The 27,485-nt window shown below is 39.3% G+C and overlaps 1 protein-coding gene across 7 annotated transcripts in view; it reads right to left on the bottom strand.

Annotated features, from left to right (window-relative positions):
- Positions 1–10,649: 10,649 nt before the first annotated feature.
- The window catches only part of LOC143017862 (uncharacterized), a 406,996-nt gene continuing 390,160 nt past the window's right edge, over positions 10,650–27,485 (bottom strand). For 4 of the 7 annotated variants that reach the window (XM_076172842.1, XM_076172844.1, XM_076172848.1 and 1 more), the window contains 10 exons: positions 27,054–27,270; positions 26,769–26,948; positions 25,489–25,530; positions 22,168–22,386; positions 21,344–21,538; positions 20,086–20,197; positions 19,586–19,719; positions 16,259–16,461; positions 15,033–15,229; positions 10,650–14,691 (listed from right to left, as the gene is read on the bottom strand). In XM_076172842.1, the coding sequence (XP_076028957.1) occupies positions 14,507–14,691; positions 15,033–15,229; positions 16,259–16,461; positions 19,586–19,719; positions 20,086–20,197; positions 21,344–21,538; positions 22,168–22,386; positions 25,489–25,530; positions 26,769–26,948; positions 27,054–27,270 (1,684 nt within the window). In that variant the 3' untranslated portion in view covers positions 10,650–14,506. Of the gene's footprint in view, positions 14,692–15,032; positions 15,230–16,258; positions 16,462–19,585; positions 19,720–20,085; positions 20,198–21,343; positions 21,539–22,167; positions 22,387–22,412; positions 23,067–24,842; positions 25,391–25,488; positions 25,531–26,768; positions 26,949–27,053; positions 27,271–27,485 lie in introns of those variants that run through there. The other 3 variants (XM_076172843.1, XM_076172846.1, XM_076172845.1) reach the window with 3 other exon arrangements.

The following is a 27,485-nucleotide window of genomic DNA, read 5'->3' as shown; positions in this document are numbered from 1 at the left end:
CCGCTCATTCAATCCTGTTATTAATCCATCTATATTTGTGTAAGACACTCTTAGTTTTCTGCCACTTCCATTGTATTCTCTGTTTCCCTTTTGTTTTTCTCTAGTATGTCGTATTTCCTCACTTTCATATTCACTACTCTCCAATAGAATTTCTCTTTTTCTGACTCTGTTCTGTTTTCATTTTTTTCCTTAGCTTCATGTCTTTTTTTTCCTCCTCTCTTTCCTCTTTATTCATTTCTCTTTTTATTCATACCTTTTTTTATTGTTGACTTGCTACTAGTTTCCCTGTTTTTGCTAAGATATTCTCTGCCGTCGTTTGTGACCTGAATTTAATCTTAATTGGTCTGGTCTTATCTGTACTATACATTCGGAGTCTAAACATCTCTTCAATTCGTTTCATGATTTCAGGTTCATCTTCCTGAACTAATTCTAGTAAACTGATTACTTTTTCTTTTTCCTCATTGATTCTTGTGGTTCTATTTAGGTTATATTTCTCTTTCATTCCTAATATAATTATACTTTTTTTTTATCTGCTAAGTCCTTTACTATATTCTCCTTCTGTCTCATCACTTTAATAACTGAGTCTTCAGTTTGTTCTTTCATTTGCTGTTTTATTATGTCAGTAAATGCAACTCTACTGTTTTCTTGGATTTTTTTTCCAACCCTGTGCTTCTTTTGCTATGGCCTCTTTATTGTCTTTATTATTCCTCTTTGATTCCTCATTCTCCTCTTTTACTTCTTTTAACTGTCTTTTTAATTCTTCTATTTCATTAGTTAAGTTTTTGTTCACCTTCTCTAGTTCTTCCAATTTTTCAACTCTGCGCAATCTTTGCTATGTTACCGAACCTATTCTCCCACTGTTCGGTCATTTTTTCAAGTTTTTCCTCTAGTCCTGCTAATCGGGGGAGGTTGGTATCCACCCCACCCCCCCTCATTAAATGCCTGGAAATTATCATCTTCACCTTCCATTATGCTGGTGTTATCTATATTCCTAATCTTTACATATTTGTTAATCCCTTCTTCAAAATCCTCAGTCCTTCGTTTGTTTACAAGACGCCTGGCCTCCTGGACCAAGTCCTCCCAATCCTCATTTCCTTCCATTTCCCTCAGTAATCTCTCTCCTTCTTCTTTTCTATCACCTTCCCACTACACCACAAGCTTTCCCCTTCCCCATAAATACAATAAGGTACTTCCTTGACGTTGAGATCCGCGTAGATTTAGCTTTTTCTTCGGAACTCCAATTCTCGCCGTCCATCCGACGAAAGTGTGTGTGTGTGTGTGTGTGTGTGTGTGTGTGTGTGTGTCTGTGTGTGTGTGTGTGTGTGTGTGTGTGTGTATTTACCTAGTTGTATTTTACGGGAAGGGGAGCTATGCTCGTGGTGTCCCGTCTTCATATCTCATTTTATCTAAACTATTTTTAAATTCATGTATTGTTTTTGCACACACTACTTTCTCATCTAACTTGTTCCAAATGTCTATTACTCTGTAAGGAAAGCTATTCTTTTTCAGATCTCTTCTATAGCTGTCTTTCTTGATTTTCTTTCCGTGTCCTCTTGTATTTCTTTCATCCCATTTTATTAGATCCTCTCTATCAATAATTTCTATGCCTTTCATGATTCTGTAAATAGTTATCAAATCTCCTCTCTCTCTTCTTTGCTCTAGTGTCTGTAGCTCAAGTTTTGCTAGTCTCTCTTTGTATTCTTTTAAGTTTTGTTATACATTTTTTTGTACTTGGTGACCACATCGTTGCTGCATATTCCAATCTTGGTCTTATCAGAATGATTAGTATTTTCTTCACCATTTCTTCATCCAGGTATGTAAATGCCACTTTGATTGTTCTTATTAAATTATAAGTTTCTCCAAAAATCTTATTTATATGTTTCTCGGGTGACATATTATTCATAACAATGACTCCCAGGTCCTTCTCATTTTCTACTTTTTTTATTCCTTCTTCTCCCAATCTATATGATCCTTCTATTCTTTTTTTGCTCTCTCCAAATTCCATTATACAACACTTTTTGGTATTGAACTCCATCTCCCACTTCCTACTCCATTCCCAAACTTTATTTAGATCACTCTGTAGTGACTCACAATCTTCTTCCGTGTTCACTTTTTTTTTTTTTAGCAGTTTTGCGTCATCTGCAAAGAAGCTCATGTAACTTTCAATTTCTTCATCCATATCATTAATATATATAGCAAACATTATTGGGGCCAAAACTGTTCCTTGGGGAACACCGCTTATTACTTCATCCCAGTTAGAGTGTTTGTCTCTTATCACTACTCTCATTTTTTTTTCAAAATGTCTTCGATCCATTTAAGCAGTTTGCCCTGTATTCCTCCTTCAGTTTCTAATTTCTTAAGCAACTTCTTATGTGGTACTTTGTCAAAAGCTTTTTTAGGTCTAGAAATGCACAATCAGCCCATCCATCTCTTTCTTGTATTATATCTATTAGTCTTGAATAGAAACATATTAAGTTGGTGACGCATGATCATCCTTATCTGAATCCAAACTGCCTTGGATTTACGTTCTTTTTTTTTTTTCTAAATATTTTACCCATCTTCTTTTGATAATTCTTTCACAGATTTTTGCTATTGTACTTGTTAGAGAGACTGGTCTATAGTTTGTAGGGTTCTCTTTATTTCCTCCTTTGGTTATAGGTACTATATATGCTCTTTTCCAATCTTTTGGAACTTTTCCTTTTTTCAAGGAACTGTTTATCATGCTTTGTATTTTGTCTGCCAGTTCATTCCTGCATTCTTTCAAAATCCAGTTTGTTATTTCATCTGGTCCATGCGATTTTCTGACATCAAGATTACTCAAGTGTTTCATTATTTCGTTCTTTGTTACTTCTATTTCTTTCATAGGGAGGACTTTCTCTTTCCATTCGATCTCTCTAGGTTGTATGTTCTCCCTTGTAAGCACCGATTTAAAATGCTTGTTCATAATTTCTGCCATTTCTATTTCCTCTGTGTATTCAACTCCTCCTTGTCGTAATTTCTCCAAATCTTGTTTGTTTTTCAGTTTGTTGTTTACAAATCTGTAAAATAGTTTTGGTTGATCTTTACATTTTTCTATGACATCTTTTTCATATTTTCTTTTTTCGTCTCTGCACACTTGTACATATTCATTTCTATAACTAGTATATATTTTCCATTTTTCAGGTCTTTTGTCTTTCTTCCATTTGGTCCAAGCTTTATCTCTTTTGTCTTTTAACTCCTTACAACTTTTGTTGTACCAGCACTTTACATATTCTTTTTCTTGTTTTTGTTTTGGGACATACTTTTCCATTCCTTTTTTATACATTTTTGTCAAAATATTCCATTTCTCTTCTACTGTTGTATCTTCTTTATGTATTCTTTCCCAGTTTTCTTTTTTAAAGAATTCTCTTATTTTATCAAAATTTGTTTTTTTCATACATCAATCTTCCTTTTCTATATTGTTCATTTCTTTTCATGTATTTTTCCTTATTTAGTTCTAGTTCTATCAATATGTGGTCACTTTTACTTATTGGTGCCTGGTATTCTATCTTTTCCACTAGTGTGTGTGTGTGTGTGTGTGTGTGTGTGTGTGTGTGTGTGTGTGTGTGTGTGTGTGTGTTTACCTAGTTGTATTTACCTAGTTGTATTATACGGGAAGGGGAGCTATGCTCATGGTGATCCGTTCTTGCATCTCGCATGATCAAGTTTGTTCTTAAATTCTTGTATTGTGTATGCACACACTATTTCTTCATCCAGTTTGTTCCATATATCACTCTGCGTGGGAAGCTGTTCTTTTTCAGGTATCTTTTGTAGTTATCCTTTTTGAGTTTCATTGCATATCCTCTTGTTTTCCACTGTCCCACTTTAATAAGTCCTCTCTATCAAGGCGTTCTTTTCCTTTTATAATTCTGTAGATGGTTAGTGTTTTCCCTTGTTCTCTTCTTTGTTCCAGGGTTGGCAACTCCAGTTAGGCCAGTCTTTGTTCATATGTCAGGTTTGAAAGTGTTGGGACCATCTTTGTCATTGCTCTTTGTATTTTTTATAATTTACTTATACTCTTTTTTGTGCTGGGTGACCATATCAGCACTGCATATTTCAGTTTTGGCCTTCTCAGTCTTTGTAATATTTTCTTGGTCATCTCCTTATCCAGGTATTTAAAGGCCACCTTTATTGATCCCAACAAATTGTATGTTTCTCCGACTATTTTATTTATATGTTTATCTGGCGACATGTGTTTGATGATGATTACTCCTAGGTTCCTTTCAGAATTTACTTTCTCTACTTCTTTCCCATCAATTTTATACTGTCCTGATATTCTCTTCTTGCTTTTTCTAAATTCAATTATACTGCACTTCTTGATGTTGAATTCTACCTCCCATCTCTTGCTTCACTCTGAGACTTTGTTCAGATCACTCTGCAATGAGTCACAGTCTATTTTGGAGTTTATTCTCTTGAATAATTTTGCGTCATCCGCAAAGCAGTTCATGTAACTTTCAATGCCTTCGTACATGTCATTTGAATATACAGCAAACATTATCGGAGCCAGTACAGACACCTGAGGGACGCCACTACTCATTTCTTCCCATTTTGAATATTTGTCATTGAGCACCACTCTCATTTTTCTTCCATGTAGGAAGTCCTCCATCCAATTCAATAGTTTGCCATGTATGCCTCCTATTGTTTCCAGTTTATATAGCAATTTTCTGTGTGGTCTCTTATCAAATGCCTTTTGTAAGTCCAGGAAGGCACAGTCTGCCCAGCCATCCCTTTCTTGCAATATATCTATCAATCTTGAATAGAAACAAATTAAATTAGTGGTACATGATCTTCCTTGTCTGAATCCAAATTGCCTCGAGTTCAGTATATTATTTCCCCCCAGATATTTTGTCCATCTATATTTGATGATTCTCTCACAAATTTTAACTATTGTACTCGTTAGGGACACCGGTCTATAATTTGTTGGGTCTTCCTTATTTCCCCCTTTATATATTGGCACTATATTGGCATTTTTCCAGTCTCCTGGTAGTTTTCCTTCTTTGAGTGAGCATTCAATTATTTTGTATATTTTTCCTGTTAGTTCGTCTATACATTCCTTCAGTATCCAGTTTGCAACTCCGTCAGGGCCATGTGACTTGTTAACATCAAGCTTTAATATTTGATTCCGTATTTCATTCTGAGTAATGTTTAATTTCTTCAATGGAGGAAATTTTACTTCGATTTTTTGATTACAGTTTTGTAGATTTTTTTCTTTGGTGAATACAGATTTGAAATGTTTGTTCATAATATCTGTCATTTCTATATCTTCTGTGCATTCTCTGTTACCTTGACGTAATTTAAGTATTTCCTGTTTATTTTTTAGCTTACCGTTTACATATGTATAAAATAATTTGGGTTGGTCTTTACATTTATTTATCATGTCCTTTTCATAATTTCTCTTTTCTTCTCTACGTATTTTGACATATTCATTTCTTAGTTTGGTGTATATTTTCCATTTCTTGTTTTTTTTTTTTTCTTTTCCATCTTTTCCAGTCTTTATCTCTTCAGTATTTTGCCTCTCTGCACTTATTATTATACCAGGATTCTATATATACCCTTTCTTGTTTTTGTCTAGGTATATACTTATCCACTCCTTCATTATAGATTTCCTTCCAAATTGTCCATTTCTCTTCCACCTTTGTTTCTTCATTATATTTTTTTTTTCCAATTTACTTCTTGAAAGAATTTTCTAAGTTTCTCAAAATCTGCTTTGTTGTACATTAGTCTTCCTTTTCTGTGTTTTTCGTTAATTTCTATATTTGTTTCTTCGTTTAATTCTAGTTCTATTAGTATGTGATCACTTTTTCCAATTGGTGTCTTGTATTCGATTTTATCCACAATTTCGGGTTCTGATGTGAATATCAAATCCAATCTTGAGGGTTCATTTTTATTTCTATATCTGGTGTTTTCCTTGACTCATTGCGTCAATGTGTAACCGATGGTCATTTCCAGTAATATATTTCCCCAGTGATCTTCTCCACCCTTCACACTCATTTCTTCCTAACATATTTCTTTCGAGTTAAAATCATCCATAATTACCAGATTTCCTTCTTTCTTTAGTATATCATTTAATGTTTTTCTTGTGTCTTCCAGTGTATTTACCTAGTTGTATTTTGCGGGAAAGGGAACTACGCTCGTGTTGTCCCGCCTTTGTATCTCGGAGTGTCTAGTTTGCTCTTAAACTCATGAATGGTTTTTGCGCACACTATTTCATTGTCCAGTTTGTTCCAAATGTCCACCACTCTATGTGAAAAACTGTTTTTCTTCAGATCTCTTCTATAGCTATGCATTTTTTCTTTTCTTTTCATGTCTTCTTGTGCTTCTCTTGTCCCAGTTTAACAAGTCCTCTCTATCGACTATTTCTGTAGATGGTCAGTAGGTCACCTCTCTTCTTTGCTCCAGAGTCGGTAACTCCAGTTTAGCCAATCTCTCCTCATATCACAAGTTTGCAAGTGAAGGTGCCATTTTTGTGGCTGCTCTCTGGATTCTTTATATTTTCTTAAATTCTTTTTGGTACTGGGTGACCACAATGTCGCCGCATATTCTAGTCTAGGCCTTATCAGTGTGACCAATATTCTTTTAATCATTTCTTCGTCCAAATATGTAAATGACACTTTTATTGATCTTAGCAAGTTGTAGGATTCTCCAATAATTTTGTTTATCTGTTTATCATAGGACAAGTCGTTTGAGATAATTACTCCATAATCTTTTTCGGAACTCTCCTTCTTTACCTCCTTGGTTCCAATTTTATATTGTCCTGATATTCTATTTTTGCTTTTTCCAAACTCCATTATGCTACACTTGTTAATATTGAAGTCCACTTCCCATTTCTGACTCCAGTTCCGTACCTTATTCAGGTCCCCCTGCAGTGATTCGTAATCCTTTTCAGTTTTTACTTTCCTTAACAGTTTGACATCGTCTGCAAAGAAGCTCATGTAACATTTCACATCATCATCCATGTCATTCACATAAATAGCAAACATTGGAGTCAATACAGATCCTTGCGGTACTCCACTGATCACCTCTTTCCAACTTGAATATTTTTCTCTGAGCACTACTCTCATCTTTCTACCAATCAGGAAGTCCTCCATCCACTTTAGTAGGTTCCCTTGTATCCCTCCTATATGTTCCATTTTTTTTTTAATATATATATATTTTTTTGTGCGGTACTTTGTCAAAAGCTTTTTGTAAGTCTAGGAAGGCACAATCAGTCCATCCATTCCTTTCTTGCACTATGTCTATTAATCTTGAGTAGAAACATATTAAGTTTGTGGTACATGATCTTCCTTGTCTGAACCCAAATTGTCCAGGTGTTTTACCCATCTATTCTTGATGATTTTCTCACAAATTTTGGCTATAGTGCTTGTTAGTGAGACTGGCCTGTAGTTAGTTGGTTCTTCCTTGTTTCCTCCTTTATATATTGGTACAATGTTAGCATTTTTCCAGTCTTTTGGTATTTTTCCTTCTTTAAGTGAGCAACTTATTATGTTATGTATTTTTTCCGTTAGTTCTTCTTTGCATTCTTTTAGAATCCAATTTGCAATTCCATCCGGGCCATGTGATTTCCTGACGTCAAGGTTTGATAGATGTTCCATTATTTCTTTTTGTGTTATTGTTATCTCGCTCATGGGGGGGAGATCGCCTTTCATTTCCTTCGTCCCAATATTGTGCTTTCTCTCTAGTGAAGACAGATTTGAAGTGATTATTCATGACTTCGGCCATTTCTAATCATTCCGTGTATTCTATATTCCATTGGGGTAGTTTTACCATTTCCTGTTTTGTTTGTTTTATCGATATAATAGCTTAGGTTGCTCTTTACATTTATCTATAATATCCTTTTCATGGTTCCTTTTTTCCTCTCTTCTCACTTTAACATACTCATTTCTATAGTTTATATAAACTTGCCATTTTCCAGTTTTTTTTTGTTTTTTTTTTTATCTATTCTCCATCTTTTCCAAGTTCTGTCCCTTCTATCTTTTGCCTCACTGCATCTTTTGTTGAGCCAGCATTTAGTGTACACTCTCTCTAGCTTCTGTCTTGGTACGTGCCTATTCACCCCTTCATTGTAATTATCCATTAAGATATCCCATTTCTCTTCCATGTAAAAATTTTCCCAGTTTGCATTCTGGAAGAATTTCTTTGGTTTTGCAAAGTCCGTTTTGTTGTACATCAATCTTCCTTTCCTATGTTTTTCATTTCTCTCCATGTATATTTCTTCCTTAAGTTCAGCCTCAATGAGTATATGGTCACTCTTTCCAATGGGTGTCTTGTATTGGATTTTATCCACAATTTCAGGTTCTGTTGCAAATATTAAATTTAGTTTCGACGGCTCCTCGTTATTTCTGTATCTGGTGTTTTCACTGACCCACTGAATCATTGTATATTCCATGGTCATGTCCAGTAGTACATTACCCCACAAGTCTTCTCTCACCGTTATGTTCTCCCAACAAATTTCTTTGCAATTGAAGTCCCCCATAATTACCAGATTACCCCCGCCCATTAGTATCTCATTTAATGATTGTGCTGGAGAACTTATAGAACTTCTAGAACGACGCAGTCTCCTTTCTACCTACATCTAGACGAGTACGCGCATACATATGCACATGCTCGCACCACAACGGAGTAAGATGGTAGTCAAGACCTGACGGACATCAAGGGTCAAGCGTCGCGGTCAAGTCTGTTGTCCTGAGACTCCAAATTATCTGGGTCATGACCTTGGACGCGCACAGCTGTCACCAAACCTTGATTCAAGATATTGCCACTTCGACAATGAATTCCCACAAGGTTATTTTTCGCACCAGTCCACAGTCGGACACATATATATAAATGATACAAGTGATGTATAATTTTCTGTTCTCCCTGTATGTAAAATAAAATAATTTCGATGTCTAGTCTCGCTGGAAACAGTGACCATGGAAATATTTTTCCCTTGTCGGCAACCTTGCCGGACTGATGGATATAAGGAACCGTTCCTCTTTGGCGAGCGGGAGATAATAAAGAGAAGAAACCGTTCGCTTGTTTCGACGCCTCCAGAGTAGCCGCTACCACACGGACGCTAACCATATGTTGTGAACACACCATCCAACAATTGCCTTTTATCTTCTAGCATTTTCGTATGCTCGTTCTCTTTCCAAACGTTCGTTTTTGGGGGCACATAATTCACCACAAACTTTCTGCTTTTCATGTTCTTGTCTTCGACTTTTATCATGATCAGTTCTACATTACCTTTGCCCTCCGCAATTTTTGTCACATTCAAGTGTTTCTTGTCTCTGTTTTTAATCCAGTAATTATATAGTCCATGTCCAACATCGATGGATGGTATTTCACCCTTTAGTTTAGTCTCCACAATTCTCATTATGTCTGGTTTTTCTTCTAGCAGGTAATCATTAAGTTCATCGAGTCCTAAAATTAATCCGTCGATGTTGGTATAGGCCACTTTCAATTTTCTTCTTTCTCCATTTTTTTTTTTGTTTTTTTTTGTTTTGTCTTTGGTTCGCCCATTCTGATGTACCATTTCCTCAGTCTTATGTTGACTACTCTTCAATAGAATTCCTTGCTTTCGGTCTCCGTTCTCTTCGCGTTTTTTTCCCTTTGCTTCATCTCTTAGTGTCTTCTCCTTTTCTAATTCCTCAATACTCATTTTTTTTTTTTTATCCATATCTTATTGTACTTTTCACTCCTTGCCAAATTACCTACTTCTTCAAATATGTCTTCTACTACCATTTGTGATCTTAGTTTTATCTTTAGGGTCGATTTCTATCCTTAGAATAGTGACCAACCCTATATGCATCGTCTACATCTTTCACTGGACTTTTGGTTTCCATCCTGAATTTCTTTTAGGATTGCTGTTGCTGTCTCTTTTTAGTGTGTGTGTGCATGTGTGTGTATTTACCTAATTGTATTATACAGGAGGGGAGCTATGCTTGTGGTGACCTTTCTTTGTATCTTTCAGCATCAAGTTTTTCTTAAAATCTTGAAGTGTTTGCAGACACTGTTTCTTTGTCTAATTTGTTCCAGGTATCCATCACTCTTTATGGGAAGCTATTTTCTTTTTTTCAGATCTCTTCTGTAATTATCTTTTTTGAGTGCGTGCATACATGTATGTATATTGGATATCAGTCTTTGTAGGAAATTTTACCTGCTGCAAGGACTGATGGAGACGTCTTTTTAAATATATCAATAGTGTCAGATCTAAGAACACAGTTAAAGAATTTCCACGAGTTGTACCAAAATATCTACGCATGCATTGAGAACATTATATGTGGGGTATGACAACCTGACAAGTTCAGTTGTAGGAAATCTGTACTTTGCAGAATACAAAATGAGATGTTCAAAATAGTTTGCATAACTTAGTTCTGAAAGGCAAGGCCATCTATTTGATTTGCCCAAAGGTGATGCAATGTTTTCAGGAGTCATTCAGATAGGCAGTATTCCATAAAGTGGACTCAGATTAAACTATCATAAAATCACTAGACTGACATTGGAGAGAATTTCTGACTTGTCCCACAATGGTTAGTTCTGTGTCAAGATGATAATATCTGAGAACATATAGCAACTCAATCGACATGGCCTCGCTGGAGTCTCAGAACCAGACATTTACTGGTCTTATTAAGTCAAAGAAGGTAAATAAAACATTGTTATATGAATAATGTCTTTTATCTAAAGTCTTCATGCAAATATTTTTCTACATAAATACACAAAAATAACATAACTGCAACAACTTTGACAACAGGGCTAAAGGTACTGTGGAGTTATGAATTCATGACTGATGATAACTTTAAATGTTTAAAAAAAAAAAAAATACTCTGTGTTGCTCAAGCTACACACGTTAACACAGACAGTTTACTGGCCCTTTATCAAAATATATGGATGTATTTGTCCCTGTATTCATTTTTAGAAATGCAGTGACCCTGCCCAGTAATCTTGAGTTTGACAATAATAATCTATTGAGAGGTGTCCACCAGGAATACCAATATGTCACTGCTTAGGTATGACAATAATCAACATGTCAAGTTGTGGAAGGATTGATGGAGCCTGTATGACATGGTCACATGACGTGATAATGGTCACGGTCTTTTGGTAATGTTAATAATGGGTTGATGAAGGATGAATGCTAATGATGAGTTTGACAATGAACAAGTTGATAAAGAGTTCCTAACAATTATGTAATTTAATTTAGTATGGTGAGCATATGTTATGTTTGAGTAGGTGTCCTAATTACAGTAGGTCCTCAATGCATTATTATAATCAGCCTGCAGTGTGGGATTTTAGTGATTGACACAAAAACTGTACAATGAAAAATGACTCAAACAAATCTCACTTACTTTTAGACAGGTTCTGACAGCTCACAAATACAGTGCCATCATGTACAAAGTAATACAAGTAAAAATTCACTTGACATGTGAAATGAAACGTAAGCATGTTGAAACCTAAAGATCAATTAACATTAAGAATGGCAGCAGTTTAAGCAGAAAGGAATTAAACAATGATATGAAACTTAATAGCTACATTTGTAATACTTGGGACGTTTGATTACTTAGAGGCACGCATATTGGCGTGTGACTTAGGGACAACGGGATCAAGATCCCAAGAGTATAAGATCCTTAGTGGGATCTTCAGTGGATGCTGGAGTAACCTTCCTCCTGAACTACCCGTCATTTTTCACGCCAAAGACACTGTCTCCCTATAGCGAGAGTCCCATGGCCCTGTGGAGTGACTGTCTACCATACAGGCCACTGTCCTTTGCCCCCTCCTGAAGGAGACTAAATGTTTTATGTATAAGTAACCCAACAGACAAGTCTACAGCTACGGAGGAAAGGCAGCAGCTTCAGCAGTTTGTGGGTCTTGAAAAGGATGGAGCCAGATTCAGGAGGAGGAAAGAGGAAGAGGAGGGGGCGTCACTTTGGGGAGACCCATCATAGCACCATTTGGACTGGTCATCACAGCATCAACATAATATATGGCAACTGCTTAGGCTTGATAGGAGACTTCTCTTGCAGTGCCCTCAGGAGTTCCAACATTCTTGCAATGCCTTCAGGAGTTACAGCACAGTATTCTTAGGGGAATTGCCCTTCAAAAGTGATGGGAAAGGAGTGTAGCAAAGTGATCTGTAGTCATTGGTGGGAGCACAGGATTCTTATTCCATTTTGTCGAAGGTTTCTAAACATGGCTAATAGTTCTCATAGTCGCTGACAATATCCATGAGCTGATGGATCCCACTATTCTTACAGGAAAGCTTCTTTTTCCTTAGAGGAATGTGTAGAATTAGATCCAGTTGTGAGTGCATCTAACATGACAATAAAAGTAGGTAGTGTGTTGCAAATGTTCATAATCTACACAATCTGCTCCTTGAATGTGGGATGAATTTGCTCAAGAGAGATCTTCAGTTAAAGCTTAATATGGTGTGAATCAAATTAACCATTCTTTCACTGCTTTATAGTACTTAGTTAACACTGTAGACCAGTTGGATGAGGTGATTATAAGTGTGTGGCAGGCTTGCGGAACATAATAGTTGACTCGAACACTTTGAATCATATGAAAATTGCCTCTATCGACCTTCAGAATGTTATATTCTCTATGATGAGGGTGTCTACCAGGGTCAATAGACAACAGTCATATCCATCACAGTGTTATGATTTTGTTTACCTCGTATTCTCATAAAAGGGTGAAGGTTGAAGGGAGGGGGAGGGGGAGGTTGGTGAGGGGAGGGAGGGGGAGGTTGGTGAGGGGAGGGAGGGGGAGGTTGGTGAGGGGAGGGAGGGGGAGGTTGGTGAGGGGAGGGAGGGGGAGGTTGGTGAGGGGAGGGAGGGGGAGGTTGGTGAGGGGAGGGAGGGGGATAGAGGCACTTTTGATTCCTGCTCTGTCTGAGAAGTGATCAAACTCACCCTGAAAGTGATGCAATCTTGATTTTATTTTGGCAAATGATGGGCACTTTTATGCAGCTGAGAAGGTTGTCTGGACCAAAGGATGTCTCGGTCAGTTGGGACCTCTTTTATTTTGACATTTGCTCCCTAAACTTCATAAAATTGCCTTTAGTTAAGCAAAACAAAAACAATACAGTAATTCACTTTGTTGAAGGAACGAGTCATATATAGTGCCTTCGTGTCTTCATTTTGAATGTCATCACACAGTATTTACGCGCAACCATTATATACAAAATATACAGAAAAATCAAATCGCCGTTTCTCAACATCGCTTTAACCGTGGTAATTATCACTTTCTTTGCATGATACGATGAATGTTCTTTAACGTGAACGTCACACATTATTCAGTATTGCAATAAATTAGGCCTCTGGACTTCTTGGTTTTGCACTGGTGGCAAAATATGGCCCAGTGATCAACTGGTTCTGTATTAACATCGCACGTCTTCACCCTCTCTCGCCCTTTTGTGAGATTCAATATATCATTAGGACAAGGAGTTTTGGACATAATGAAGTCTAGAGGTTTATCATTCACACTTGTATTCAAAAATTCACGTATGCACACGGCTATTTGTATAAATATTTAGGAACATGTACACAAAACGTACGTACACAGACATTTGCATGTACTTTATATGTGGGTGTTTGCACTGGCACGCTTACACATGTGAGCGTTCATGTGCAACGTACACACGTATGCAATTGTGTTTGTATAATACACGTATGTAATCATGTACGCAAAGATGCGAAAGGAAACTGACAATGAATGCATAACCAGGAATGCACATGTATTCCGTCACACACAAGTGCATGTACAGAGATATGTACACAAATGCACGCTCACACACACATACATGCATGAATGCACAAACACCCATGTACAAACAAATTACTTAATAGTAACCTTAGAATGAACTTTTTACAGCTTTCTGTGCTAACATAGATACGATTTTTCCATTCTTTTTAATTACACTTGCTTAATGTGTAAGCTTGATACATTTCAAGATCTGAAATGTACAGATCTGCTGCATCCACAATGTTTAGCTTCATGCTCTTCAGATTCCGAAGTACCTCAACCGCCTTTGGAGCGAGGAGGGAGGGAATAAGGGAGAAAGGAAATGAAGGAGGGAGCCTCATTGAGATAAGAAAACCTCCTGTAGATGCAGAAAAGTCCCCCTCCACAAATGTCACGTCTGTGTAAGAACTAAGCTTGTGACCTCAGGCTGCTTAGCCAGGCTCTTCAAAGGCCTTGGCATTGACAGAGATCCCAAAAAACGAAAAGGTTTGGGATCTTTCCTCCCTTCTGCTGGCAGTTACTGGGACACCAGAAATTTTGGAGTCACTACGCAGGACTGCAGCAGTGCCTTGGAAGTGCCAAAAACTCGCCGACATTGGGTAGCTGAGTGGAGACAAAATGGCACTCGCTGTTTAGTTGGACTCTCGTCGGAGGCACCTCGAGAGTCTACGGGAGCTTCTTGGTGCACCTCGTCTGTGACCTTGTAGTCTTTTCGTTATGCACTAAGAGCTCTGACCTCTCGCAGCAGATTGACGTTCTCAAGTCCAATAGGTTCTCAAGATAATTTGAGTCTTTCGATGAAGTTGGGGCTCCTGGGTCTTGGAACGGCTTCATCAAGTCGGAGGTTACTTCCGGAGCACTTCCGTTTTGACTCTGGGAAACGCTTCAATATCTTTTTCAGGAAGGAAGTGGCCAGCCTATCACCAGTACGCTTCTTCAGTGCAAGCAGAGTCTTGTAACCTACAGTGAACAAGATGTAAACAAATGATCAATTTGGGAACTTATCACAAAAGGGCATGGGTAATATATTCAGGCTTATGAAGAACATATGCATATTTTGGCATTGTGGGTAACAGTTTCTGCCATACAGAATGGTGGTTCTCATCCCGAGTTCATGGGCCTTTAGAGGGGGAGGGGCAGTTTCACATGTGGGGCCACAAACTGGAAACTACCAATAAAGGACGATTTTATTCAGTATTAAATTGATCTCTGAGGTACTAAAGACTAGTACATAATACTGGGAGACATGAGAAAACTAGTTCAGAACCCCTGACATAGATGGGATGAAAGTATTTACTTACTGTAGTCGGGTCCTGGGACAGTCATGTCCAAGTAGGTGTTGGGCACTGTGCTGAAGTCTGCAGAGTCGACACAAGGCAGCTCAACCAAGGGGATGATCGCTTCCCCAATAAATTTGTTTGTCCGCCCAAGGTTATAATCCTTGAGAGTGAAGAGTAGATGACCTGCCTTGACTCCGTCATCTCCTGGAGTCAGCAGACTAAAAATTGACAAAACCGGTGAGGATTTAAGATGTAGGAAATTCTTTAAAATAAACGAATAATCTAATAGATAAATAAGCCAATCAGCATGCAAATGAAATAAACAAGTAACAAATTATATATATTTATATACACAGTACTGGACAAAAGTGATGGCTAGATGGGGCGGGAGGACAAGAATTTTGCACATTTTATAACCATACCCATAGGAGATAGTTCTGAATTCAGACAAAAGTGATGGCCGGGCTGTGTGTAGTGTAAGATAGTCTGAGTCACGTGGCAGCACAAAATGGGGGTTAGCGTACATCTAGCTGTTGTGGGAAGAGGATTGCTGTGGCGAGTGCATGTAGAATTCTCTCCGACGCTTGCATTTTTACCACTCCAGCCATCCCTATGACCCTAATATGACCTCTAGGAGGGAATATTCATGTGAAGTAGTTGCTCAGATAATTGTTTTAAAGGAATCTGGTCTGCAAACCAAGTAAATAGTGCAACAAATTGGTGCCAGTGATGGGTTTCTTCACAGGGCAGGACCTCTTGTAAATCAGGTCCCTGATGTGGCGGCATACTGTCCTCACAGACACACCACCAACTGCTTCATGTGAATACTCCCTCCTAGAGATCATATTAGGGTCGTAGGGATGCCTGGAGAGGTAAAAATGGGATGTATCGAAGAGAAAATTTTATGAGCACTCACTGCACCAATCCTCTTCCCACAACAGCTAGATGCACGCTAACTGCTATTTTGTGCTGCCAAAGGACAGACTGTCCTACACTACACACAGCCTGGCCATCACTTTTGTCTGAATTCAATACTATCTCCTATGGGTATGGTTATAAAATGGGCAAAATTCTTGTCCTCCCGCCCCATCTGGCCATCACTTTTGTCCGGTACTGTATGTATATACATATCACATTCACAAAAAATGGAATAGGCACTTCCTCACTCCACTCCTATCTTTCTAATTAAGCAAAGATAATCAAGCCTACACTACATAATGGGATTGGAGACACAGTGATAGACTTACAATTCGAAGACTTTTTGATATACGGCTGGGTCACTCTTGTACTGGATGTCTGTCTTCAGTGCCCCTGTTGACATGAACCACTCACTGGGGACCAACTGGACTTTGATGTAGGAGTCGGGAGCCCCTTCGAAACCATCAGGAATGACCATGTCTTTGGCCATAATCACCTCCACTTGCAATCTTCCCGTTCTTGTAAAGAAAGCCTGCAAAGTAGATAATATGATAACTTTTGAGACACTGTGACAGATTGAGAAAGGTAGATAGGGAAAGCCAGGGTCTGGATCCGATTCTGGTTTTGTTCCTGACCGATTTTGCTATTAGCTTCTCCCTCTGAAGAAGCTAAGAGTGAAACTGGTCATAATAAAACTCAAGAATCAGATCCAGACCCATGGCTTTCCCTTTCCACCTTTCTCAATAAGGTAACTATTGTTTTGAACTTTACTGACAAACCCACAGCTCCTCAGCAGCCGGTAATAGTCCTTAGGCCTGTCCATAATTTGTTTTTAAGAAGAAATATTGTAACGAGATTTGTTGTAGCCACTGAGAGGGAGGAGGAGGAGAAGGAAACAGAGAAGGAGAGCAATTGCAGTTGTCAGCTTAGCTTCTGTGAAAAGAAGGAATGATTGTGGGTGACAGAGAGAGATCTTGGGCCTGGTCCAGAGACAAAGTGCCAGTCCTTCGGACCTGCACCTCCAGACAGAGGCAAGGGTGTTGAAGGATTCCGAAGAGCAATCAGTTTCCTTTTGACCCAAGTCTACCTCTCAGGTAAACAAGATAGTCTTTTTTTTTTTTTTTTTTTTTTTTTTTTTTTCTGTAATGATCTGTGTCTGGAGCACACAGTATGAGAAGACTAGAAACCAAATTCTACGAGCAAAACAGCTGAACTGTTCACAATGACCCAATAATATTGCTAATTATTATTGAATAGAGTTTCACTGAATGAAAAACTGCAGCTCCAAAGTGGCTGGCAATTGTCAGTCCTTGGGCTCTCATAGACATTTCTGGTAACGAAATTTTGGACTACTGTGTTGCATCAATGTGGGACTGTTTATACATCACAGGCAGAAAAAGAAGAGGAAAAGGAAGAGGAAGAAGAGGAAGAGAAATAAGAGGAACAGGAAGAGGAGGAAGGAGAGGAAGAAGAGGAAGAGGGAGGAGAGGAAGACAAGGAAGGAGAGGAAGAAGAGGAAGTAGAGGAAGAAGAAGGAGAGGAAGAAGAGGAAGAGAAGGAAAAAGAAGAGGATGAAGAAGAAAAAGAAGAGGATGAAGAAGAAAAAGAAGAGGAAGAAGAAAAAGAAGAGGATGAAGAAGAAAAAGAATATGAGGAAGAGGAAGAAGAAAAAGGAGGAAGGAGAAAAAGGAGAGGAATAAAAAGAAGAGGAGGAAGAAGAAAAGAAAAAGAGGAAGAGGAAGGAGGAAGAGAAAGAACAGGAAGAGGAGGAAGAGGAAGAAGAGGAAGGAGGGAAATAGGAAGAGGAAGAAGAGGAAGAAGAGGACAAAGAAGAGGAGGAAGGAGAGCAAGAGGAAAAAGAGGAAAGATAGGAAGAGGAAGAAAACAAAGAAAAGAGGAAAAAGAGGTAAAAGGAGAAAAAGAGGAAGAATAACAATAAAATGAGAAGAAAAAGAGGAAGAATAAGAAGACGAAGAAGAAAAAGAAGAAGGCGAAGAAGAACGCGAAGAGTAAGAAGAGGAAGAGGAAGAAGAGGAAGGAGCGGAAGAGGAAGAAGAGAAAGAGGAAGAAGAGGAAGAAGATGAAGGGGAAGAAGAGGAAGAAGAGGAAGAAGATGAAGGGGAAGAAGAGGAAGAAGAGGAAGGAGAGGAAGAGGAAGGAGAGGAAGAAGAGGAAGAAGAGGAAGAGGAGGAGGAAGAGGAAGAAGAGGAGGAAGAGGAGGAGGAAGAGGAGGAAGAATATGAACAGCAGGAAAAAGAGGAAGAGGAAGGAGAGGAAGAAGAGGCAGAAGAGGAGGAAGAAGAAGAGGAGGAAGAAGATGAAGAGGAGGAAGAAGATGAAGAGGAGGAAGAAGAAGAAGAGGAGAAAGAAGAAAAAGAAGAATAAGAAGGAGAAGAAGAAGAATGCGAAGAAGAACGCGTAGAAGTAGAAGAACACGAAGAAGAAGACGAAGAACGCGAAGAAGAACGCTAAGAAGAACGCTAAGAAGATCGCGAAGAAGAACGCGAAGAAGAGGAAGAACGCTAAGAAGAAGAAGAACGCGAAGAAGAAGAATACTAAGAAGAAGAACGCGAAGAAGAAGAATACTAAGAAGAACGCGAAGAAGAAGAACGCTAAGAAGAAAAAGAACACGAAGAAGAAGAACACAAAGAAGAGGAACGCGAAGAAGAAGAAGAACGCAAAGAAGAAGCATGCGAAGATGAAGAAGAACGCGAAGAAGAAGAACCCGAAGAAGAAGAAGAATGTGAAGAAGAAGGAGAAGAATGTGAAGAAGAAGAAGAATGTGAAAAAGAAGAAGAAGAATGTGAGGAAGAATGTGAGGAAGAATGCGAAGAAGAAGAAGAAGAACGGGAAGACGAAGAACGCGAAGAAGAAGCCAATTTCAACTCTCCATTTTTTAAAATTTGATGGAGTGGTTTTGGGTTCCCTCAAGAGCTGTACCTCCCAATTGGGGGGGGGATTTTCCAGAACAACCATCTGCAAGTATCTAACATTGGTCCCACAAGACCAATTGTACGAATGACTATATCGAGTGTATGCCTGTTCAAAAGTATTTAGATTTGTGAAAGTGAGAATGAGCATCAGGTTTGCCCTTTTACTGCTAAAATGCAATTTCATTCAGCATAAAGGAAACTGCTTGTGCAAACACAAGGTTAAAAGAATCTGATGATGCATCTGCAAGTATTAAATCAACTTGGAATATTCAGGAATTGAACTCCATGTAGCGTCAATATTTGACTGCTTACCCAAGACCACTCGTTTGATACCTATACATACTACTTCTATATTTCTCATTATTGAATGTCTTTCTATGCGAGGCTGTATACTAGGGGAAATCTAGCACCCACTGTCAATCCTATCTGACTTTGGATCATACTATAAAAGCAGAATGCCTTGTGTTTGGTTGTCTAGGTATAGTTTTAAAAATTATGGGTTGATATTAGTCTACTTATTACATAACATTTACTAGATGAGAAACAAATATTCGGAGGATGAATAATGAATATCAATTAGGAGTGATAAAGATATTTAACCACCAGTTCAAAACAAACTTTTGGCATTCTACCGACAGGCAACACTAGACAATTTTTTGTGATTATAGTACACCCCCTTTTTCTTCCTTCAAGTTATACTCCAATGATGTGTGATAAACCTACCTTTACAACAAGTTGTGCTGTCGTGGGGAGGGCATGATTCGTCTGTTCGGTGTGCCGCTCTTGGTAGTACCGAGCAATTAGACTTTCACTGGGTAAACGCAAGTTGGAAAGAAGTTCCATGAGGGAGGTATATTCTGCAAGGGAATTAGCTCATGTAATGGCAAGATGGCAATGCATAGTAAAATGAGGTAGTTACAATCGCTGATACTTTACAAAATAATATCAGCAGCAGTGAGGTTCCCATACAAGGATGATTGCTATTCAAATTGAACAACGATTGGTTTTATCTGAAGATAATTGAATTCCCATAACAGGTTGAACTTTGAATAAGAGTGAGCAGACTATATTTGTTATCTAATTTGTATTTTTTCCATGTTACGTACTTTTGTGAAATTTGATTGGGACTTTGAACTAATACTAAGAATCATAGTTCGCTTAACAAACTATGCCCTGGAATGAATTATGTTCGTATATAGAGTTCATGTCTGATGGATGCTAACCTGGAATTTGTGCTTTGGTTCGATCCAACCCGACTTCCTCTTCTGGGCAGAAGAAATCGAGAGTCTTCTCGAGAATACGGTAGGTGTTGTGGAAATAAGTGGCCTTCCGCTTCTGTGGGAGAAAATAGATGAATGAGGTTATGGCAACATACCAAGTGGTTGGCTAGGGTGATGGAAGGAGGCAAGAGAGGAGTTTAGCGGTATTTAACACCAAAGATGACAATGGGGCTATCCAATCAATCTCTTCCCACAGGTACCTCTTGCAAGAGACCTACAGTCTCTAGGTAACCAGCAACACACAATGATCACTCAAGGAAGACACATTATGTTGGTATGGCTAGGATGGGGCAGTTTAAGATGAGGGGTAGCTTGCCTCTGTGTCCAAGCCTATTCTGTGTTGGTATCATTTAGCGTTGGATGGTGACTTGAATGTAGTCGTGCGAGTGTAGTTCTTGTTTTGGGGCTAATGTCCAGAGGGGTTAAGTGGAGCACTGGTTGGTTTTCAAGTGCTTGTTTTGGGATCTCAGTATGAATGTATAAATGCAATTTGTGGTGTAGGCGGTAGGCTGTTAGAACATAACATAAGAACCTAAGAATGAAGGAGGCTGCAAGAAACCAATTCCATGTCCATTACCACCTGTCATCCCCATCTATAAAGTTGTCTAACCTTTTCTTAAAATAACATGGTTTCAGTGCTCACTACATTGGTTACTAAGTCTATTCCATTCGTTGATCACTATTGGCAAGCCATTTCTTGCCTATATCCTTCTTAAATCTAAATTTGTCTATTCTAAATCCATTACTGCAAATCCAGCCTCATTGTCTTAATATGATGCCCTTGTCTGCATCACCTTTTGATCTCCTTGAACACCTCTATTAGATTACCCTGCACTCTGCACCTTTCCAGAGAGTGAAGTCAAGATGCCTAAACCTGTCCTCTTAAGGTAAATTTCTGAGCCCATGTATAATTTTGGTCATTCTCTGTATGGATTCTAGTGAATTGATATCTATTCTATAGGACAGAGGCAAAAAATCTACTGCATAGTCAAGGGTGGGTCTAACCAACACCAGATGGGGTTTGATAATTGTAGATACTTGTGCAGAATGCCATTTGTCATTCATTAGTTTGTATTTGTGTGATGAAACCTGATGGGTACACAATCTTAAATGTTAAGAGGTTCAAAGGGCTCTCATGCCTAGCCACCTTGCAAAGGTGGTAGCGGCCAAAAAGACAGAAAAAATGGTAGGGAGAAATTACCTCAAGGTTCCTGGATACTGTGGTCTGGAACATGATCAGGATGTCTTCCCAGAGGCGCCATAGGAACCTCTGGAAGTTGGTTCGGTCCAGATGTTTGTGCAGAAGCTCCAGGTTCTCCTCCAGAAGATCTAGCAGGGGTGTCTCCTTGCCCACCTCGCAAGCTTCTATAACTGCCTTCTCCAGTGTCAATCTCAGCTGTTACAAAAGGGAAATGATTGAAGAATGAGATTATCTATTTCATTATTGGGGATCCAGAAAAAAAAAATAGTTCCATTATCACAATATCCCTTTTTAAGTAGTGACTGCATAAGTATTATGCAGTCAATATTCTAGGGCCAGCTCTACGAACCAGTCACATAGTGCTCTATAACAACTGGGGACTAGTCTCTATTCACAAAAGAATATTTATCACTAATTTCTACTATCCCTCCATTCTGGATTTCTGAACACCCTTGTATGATTGAAACAAATATCAAGTTGAATGGAATTATCTCAATCCATTCTTTCCCTCATCTCATCTTCTTTCCTTCCTACTGTCTCCAACCACCTATCCCTACCTCCTCTCTTTTCCCATATACTTGTTCATCTTGCTACTCACTACCCCTTGTCCTCCAAAGCACTTCCACTCTCTTTCCCTCTTCAGTACCTTCTTCCGTCCGATGTTCATTACCCTCTCCCCGTCTTAAATATCCCTTCCCCTCTCCTCCCCCATTACCTTCAATAGACATTTTCCTTGCTTCAGTAGCTCCATTCCCTAAAACAACTCTCCCCTTCAATAGCCCCTCCCCTTCAGCAGCCCATCCACACTTCTTATATTTACTTACCTTACTAATCACCGTCTCGATAAACTCGACCACCTTCGCTTCCATGTTTTCGGCGGCGTGGACGATGAGTGCATTGACGGTGGCCTCATGCTGGCCGGCGGCCACTTCGCCGTTGGGCAGCTGCCGGAGGCGCTCGAGGAGGTCCTCCTGGCCAAAGTGGCTTGGTAGGCAGGTCAGCTCGTTCCGCACGCGCTCGATGTTGTTTAGCCCCGTGCATATCTGGAGGGGTGTCCAAGAAAGGGCGGGGTGTCAGTGGGGAGGGTGATATCGGAAAGGGGAGGACGAGGATGATGAGGCATTGAAAGATGTGGGAGAGGAAGTGGAAAAGGAAATGAGAGAGGAAAGGGAAATGCAAGAGGAAGGAGTGAAAGAGGAGGTAGAAGAGTAGGATGAAGAGGAAGCAGGAAGAGAAGGAGGAGGGACATTTGGAAGAGGCAGAAGAGAAGAAGGAAGAGAAAGAGGAGGAAAATTGGAAGAGTAAAAGTTGGAAGAAGAGGAAGAAGAAGAAGAGGAAAAGTTGGAAGAAGAGGAAGAAGAGGAAGAGGAAAAGTTGGAAGAGGAAGAGGAAAAGTTGGAAGAAGAGGAAGAAGAAGTGGAAGATGCGAAAGAAGATGAGGAAGAGGAAATAAGGAAAAGTAGTAATACAGGAGGAGGAATACGGAAGAAAAAAAAAGATGAAAGGAAAAAGGATAAGGAGGAAAAAAGGAAGACAATGAGGATAAAGAAAAGAAGGAAAACGAGGGAAAAGAAGAGGACGAAGAGGAAGGACAAATGGATGAGGAATAAGAGGAAGAGGGAAGGAAGAAGAGAGAAGGAAGGAGGAAGAGTAGGTTACTATTTCATGGCCGACAATTCCCCAACCCAAGATGTGGAGGAAAAACGTGGAAGAGAAAAGGAGGCTGGAAGGTGAAAAACGTGGAATGCAGTACTGAGTTATAGACATCATATGGAAATTCGGAAAGGAGAGAGGTAAAAAAAAAATTTGAACAAATATAGGGACAGGTTTACGTCGATTGGATCATAAAGAGGGATCAAAGAGATACGGATTACCAAAGTTCAAAATACAGATTTACATACATAATAGAATACATTCGTTTTCAGTTTAACAAAAGAATACTATTCTAAAAAAATCACCAAAAGACAATCGTAAGATAAGGGTCACATTTATCATAAACCCAGGGTAGATGTTAAAACGACAGTAAGTGTGAGTAATTCAAATACAGTGAAGAAGAGATAGGAGAAGGGATGCAAGAATATCCAACAAGATTGCAACAGCAGGGACCCACAATCTCATCAGTTAAGTCCTTGAATTGTACATAATTATTTCTGGGGCGGCTGGGTGGATGCAAGCCTTATGGCTTTCAGCACGGGCAGCACTATTTTATATTGTTCCTAGAGTGTTCCAAGGTAGTCTGACTCTAGACCCAAGATATTGGACATAAGCAATCCACGCCTTTTCCATGATGTCGCTCTCACGGTGAAAAATCAAGAGACAAGCGAACATGTTGGAAAGGTTGTTTCAAAAACTGCTTAAAAGATCTCCATGAAAATTAACATTAGCATTCAATTTTGAAAATTATTAAAATATCATAACATGACGGAAGCTCAATGGTTTCGACTAATACAAATAACTTTTTCAGGTCATGCCAACCACAGCTATACAAGCTGCCTGACATGCGATCTCACTAAGTGAAAGCGTCGAGGAATTCCCACGGGTAGGTTCGCTAGTTCCGTCACAAAAACGTTACGCTAATGTCCGTTGGGTTCCGAAAGAGCCGGCCAACCTTAGGACGCCAGGGGCAAGATTCAAGAAAGCTTTACATCTTCCAGACAGTATGCATATACAACTAATGACATACTGAGTACGCTTGTTTATAGCGCTCCGATGTAAATTTTGCTTCATGAATCCAGCCACAAAAGGAATGCTAGTACTGCTCGTGCACAGCGAAATTTACATTTAAACCAGAGAAGCGAAGGCGTTCACAAATGAGCGAGTTTCATAAAAAAAAAAAAAAAAAAATCACAGATGAAAGCAGACGGACAGATGCACAGGCAAAACAGATATAGACGATGACGGCGAACGCACAAACAAACAAACCAGGGTATTCGCTGCTTGTTATGTTATGCATGACTATTAAATCAGGAAGGCAATGGTAGAATTGGTCTGTGGGTGTGTACTACTCGAGCCTCAGTTTTCTCTCGAAATACTTAATTCTGCAGAACAAAGTAAGACGGACAACATGTAATGTTGTTCTGAGGGAAATTTTAGAAAAAAAAAAAGTTGAAAAAGAAATAAAATCAATGATATGAAGTTGATTCATCTTTACTGTATTAGTCTGAAGTTCGTGCTTTGACAAGCTAGGTCAGGAAGAAGCGGAAAATATATTGTCCCTAGACTTCGTAAATGACGGGTGGGGCTACCTGGATTCGTAGATAGTTTCATACATACGTTCAATGGTGCATGCGCTCACTAACACACTATATGCTTGGCGTTAGGTGCAATGGAGTGTTAACTACATAATTTTTATGCAGTCAATACTTCAAGGACCTTAGTGACACATAAATTCAATCATTCTTCCGTTCTGTCAACTTTTTTAAATCTGACTTTACCAATAGCAGCGCTGTTGTCAAAATACTAATGCTCAAAACACTGACAGAATTATTATTTGATGTTAATGAATCTAATTCAATCTACCGTATCGAAACATCAACAAATATGCCTAACAATAGATGGAGAGATAAATTTGTATACTAAGTAAGACATCCGTGACGTGAATATGCTGAACAATGGAAAGCACAAGAAACCAACAAACTCACACACAAAGACTAGCCCAACAGATACACCCATAGACTGATAGATTAAAATTTATACAGAAGTAGAGGTACATGTACACAGACTAGCAAACATACAAAAACAAGGATCATACATACAAAGCAAGACGTACATATAAACTTACCTACCAAAGTGGATAGATAAAAACTGACAGAAACAGACCAAAAAATGACATGTACATTGTACAACGAAAGGCAAGATATACACATACATATATACGTGCATTTGTTTACAGACTACTGGATAAAGAAACTGAGACAAAAATGTATTCAAGCATACAATAATGCAAGACATACAGATAAATGCGAACACGTACTCTCAAAATTCCCAGCATCTGTCGTATCTTGCTTCCATCTGTTTTGCAAGCACTGAAGGGATAGCCAGCATTTGCTAAAGGGGATAAAAGGCGGGGGCAATGAACTCCTTGTGCTAATCACGACAAAAGTCAGTCATCTATCATGACGATATATTTTTTTCAAAATTGTTACCTGTCTGGAGACGTAGATTTTTTCCCGTTTTTTCTTTGCATGCTGTGCATGAAAAAGAGGAGAGAAGACGAGATAGAGAGAAAAAAATGAAGAGAGGGATGCGCTACGTTTTCCTAAGGAGAAAAACATGAACATAACATGCATAACAAGTATATTGTACTTGGATCACCCAAAAAATGCCACAGCCTTCTCCAAACTTTATTTCAATAGGACACTACGATATGTGTTAAGTATATTCACACGAGTGAGTGGTAATGTAACCGATATTATCCACTGGTATGTTCATCTTTGTATATTCATGAGTTGTACTGTGCAAAGTTGATCTACACTCATTTTGTCCTGCCCCACCCCCGTATTTATTCTTATCCATCTTTGCATCTGCTTATGTTTGCTCGTTCCCTTGTTGAACTGAGTCTCCATAATGATCTCGTGTACAAGCGAATATACTTGGTGTTCGAATGTAGATGTACGAGTATGCAAGATCTATATACAGATCTATATATATAGACCTTGAATGTATGTAGATGTGCTCCCCCGCATGTAAGTGTAGGTTTTGTGTGTGTTTGTGTGTTTGTGTTTGTGTGTGTGTGTGTGTGTGTGTGTGTGTGTGTGTGTTTGTGTTTGTGTTTGTGTGTGTGTGATTCACCACGGTCTTGGAGCTCAGAGTTCATATATGACCGATTTATGGTTAATGCTGTGACCCTACACGCACCCCCCCCCAACTCCCCGCCCACGAGAGTTGGAGCAACGACCCGCAGTGCGTCGATACTGAAACAATTTCAGCCCTGGGCGGGATTCGAACCCAGACCGCCGTAGTGGCAGCCGGTAACTCTACCACTGCGCCACGAGTTGTGTGTGCGTGTGTGCGCGCGTACGTACGAAATAGACTGTTTAAACGCACGTGTTACTTTGTGTCCACACCTTTAACTCTGTCACTGTTCTTGCCGCTGGGCGATTCCTTACCGCCGCGGAGAAACATTTCCATAGCAGATGGACCCGACCCTTCTCGATTTTAACCCTCTGACATTTGTGACTTGTGCACACCCTGGCTGTCTTTGTTCACCCGAAAGAGATTAATCAAGAAGCTGCATACACCTATAATAATGTTCCTTTGTGTGCATTTTTGCTAGTGTGTTAATTTTTAAATACACAAGAACGCCATTATATGAACTAATATTATTCTTAGTTTATGCACATTGAGATTGAACCGATTATGTCCCTAAGTTGTTGCTTCCTACAATTTTTTTTTTTTTTTTTTTTTTTTTTTTTTTTAATCCAACCTGCTTCGTTATGGAGATCCGGTCTGAATCTGCCTGCGTGCGGAAGAGAGAGTGGACCTTGAAGATGAGGAGGTCCGAGTATATGGTGCCACAGCTGCACACGTCCTCCAGAATCTTCGTCAGGAGGATGCCACGGTTCTCAAGGTCAGGCCAGTCTAGTTTCTGCCACCAGATCTTCACCTACGTGGGAAGAGATTATATGGTGTTGTCTCAATCGAATTAGCCGGTTTTGCGATAGTAAGTCAAAGTACGTCAGCGTGTTGAAAGGGTGGTCACTGAACTCACGTCGTGGAAGATGTTCGTGGTGTCGATCGCCGAGGAGCTGAAGTTGCAGTAGTCGTCGATGGGGTTGAAGTCATCGAGGTCGACCGCCTTGCTGATCATCTCCTGGGCCTTGAAGTGGGCCTGTTCCAGCCACCTCATCACCCCTTGCGAGAACCAACGGTGGTATTCCCGAACTCCCGAATCCTGCTGAACCTCGGTCGGCAGGTCCTGACCCAGCCTGACGGCAGGGGAAAAAGAAAAAATAAGGGTGAGGGTTAATTAGCCACAACAGTTAGTTCCAGGCTGTCACAATGCACTATGAACATCCCAGTCCAACTCACTGGACACAAGGCTGTGTATCCAGGCGAGCGCTGTTTTTTTATATGTTTGTGTGTATGCATGTGTGTATGCACGTGTGTGCATGTATGTGTATGCATGTATTCACCTTGGCCT

The sequence above is a fragment of the Oratosquilla oratoria genome, chromosome 33 (genome assembly GCF_046742065.1).
Source record: "Oratosquilla oratoria isolate Oo_2021 chromosome 33, ASM4674206v1, whole genome shotgun sequence".
In the NCBI taxonomy this organism is placed as follows: Eukaryota; Metazoa; Arthropoda; class Malacostraca; order Stomatopoda; family Squillidae; genus Oratosquilla; species Oratosquilla oratoria.
This window is presented reverse-complemented; position numbering and strand designations above follow the sequence as displayed.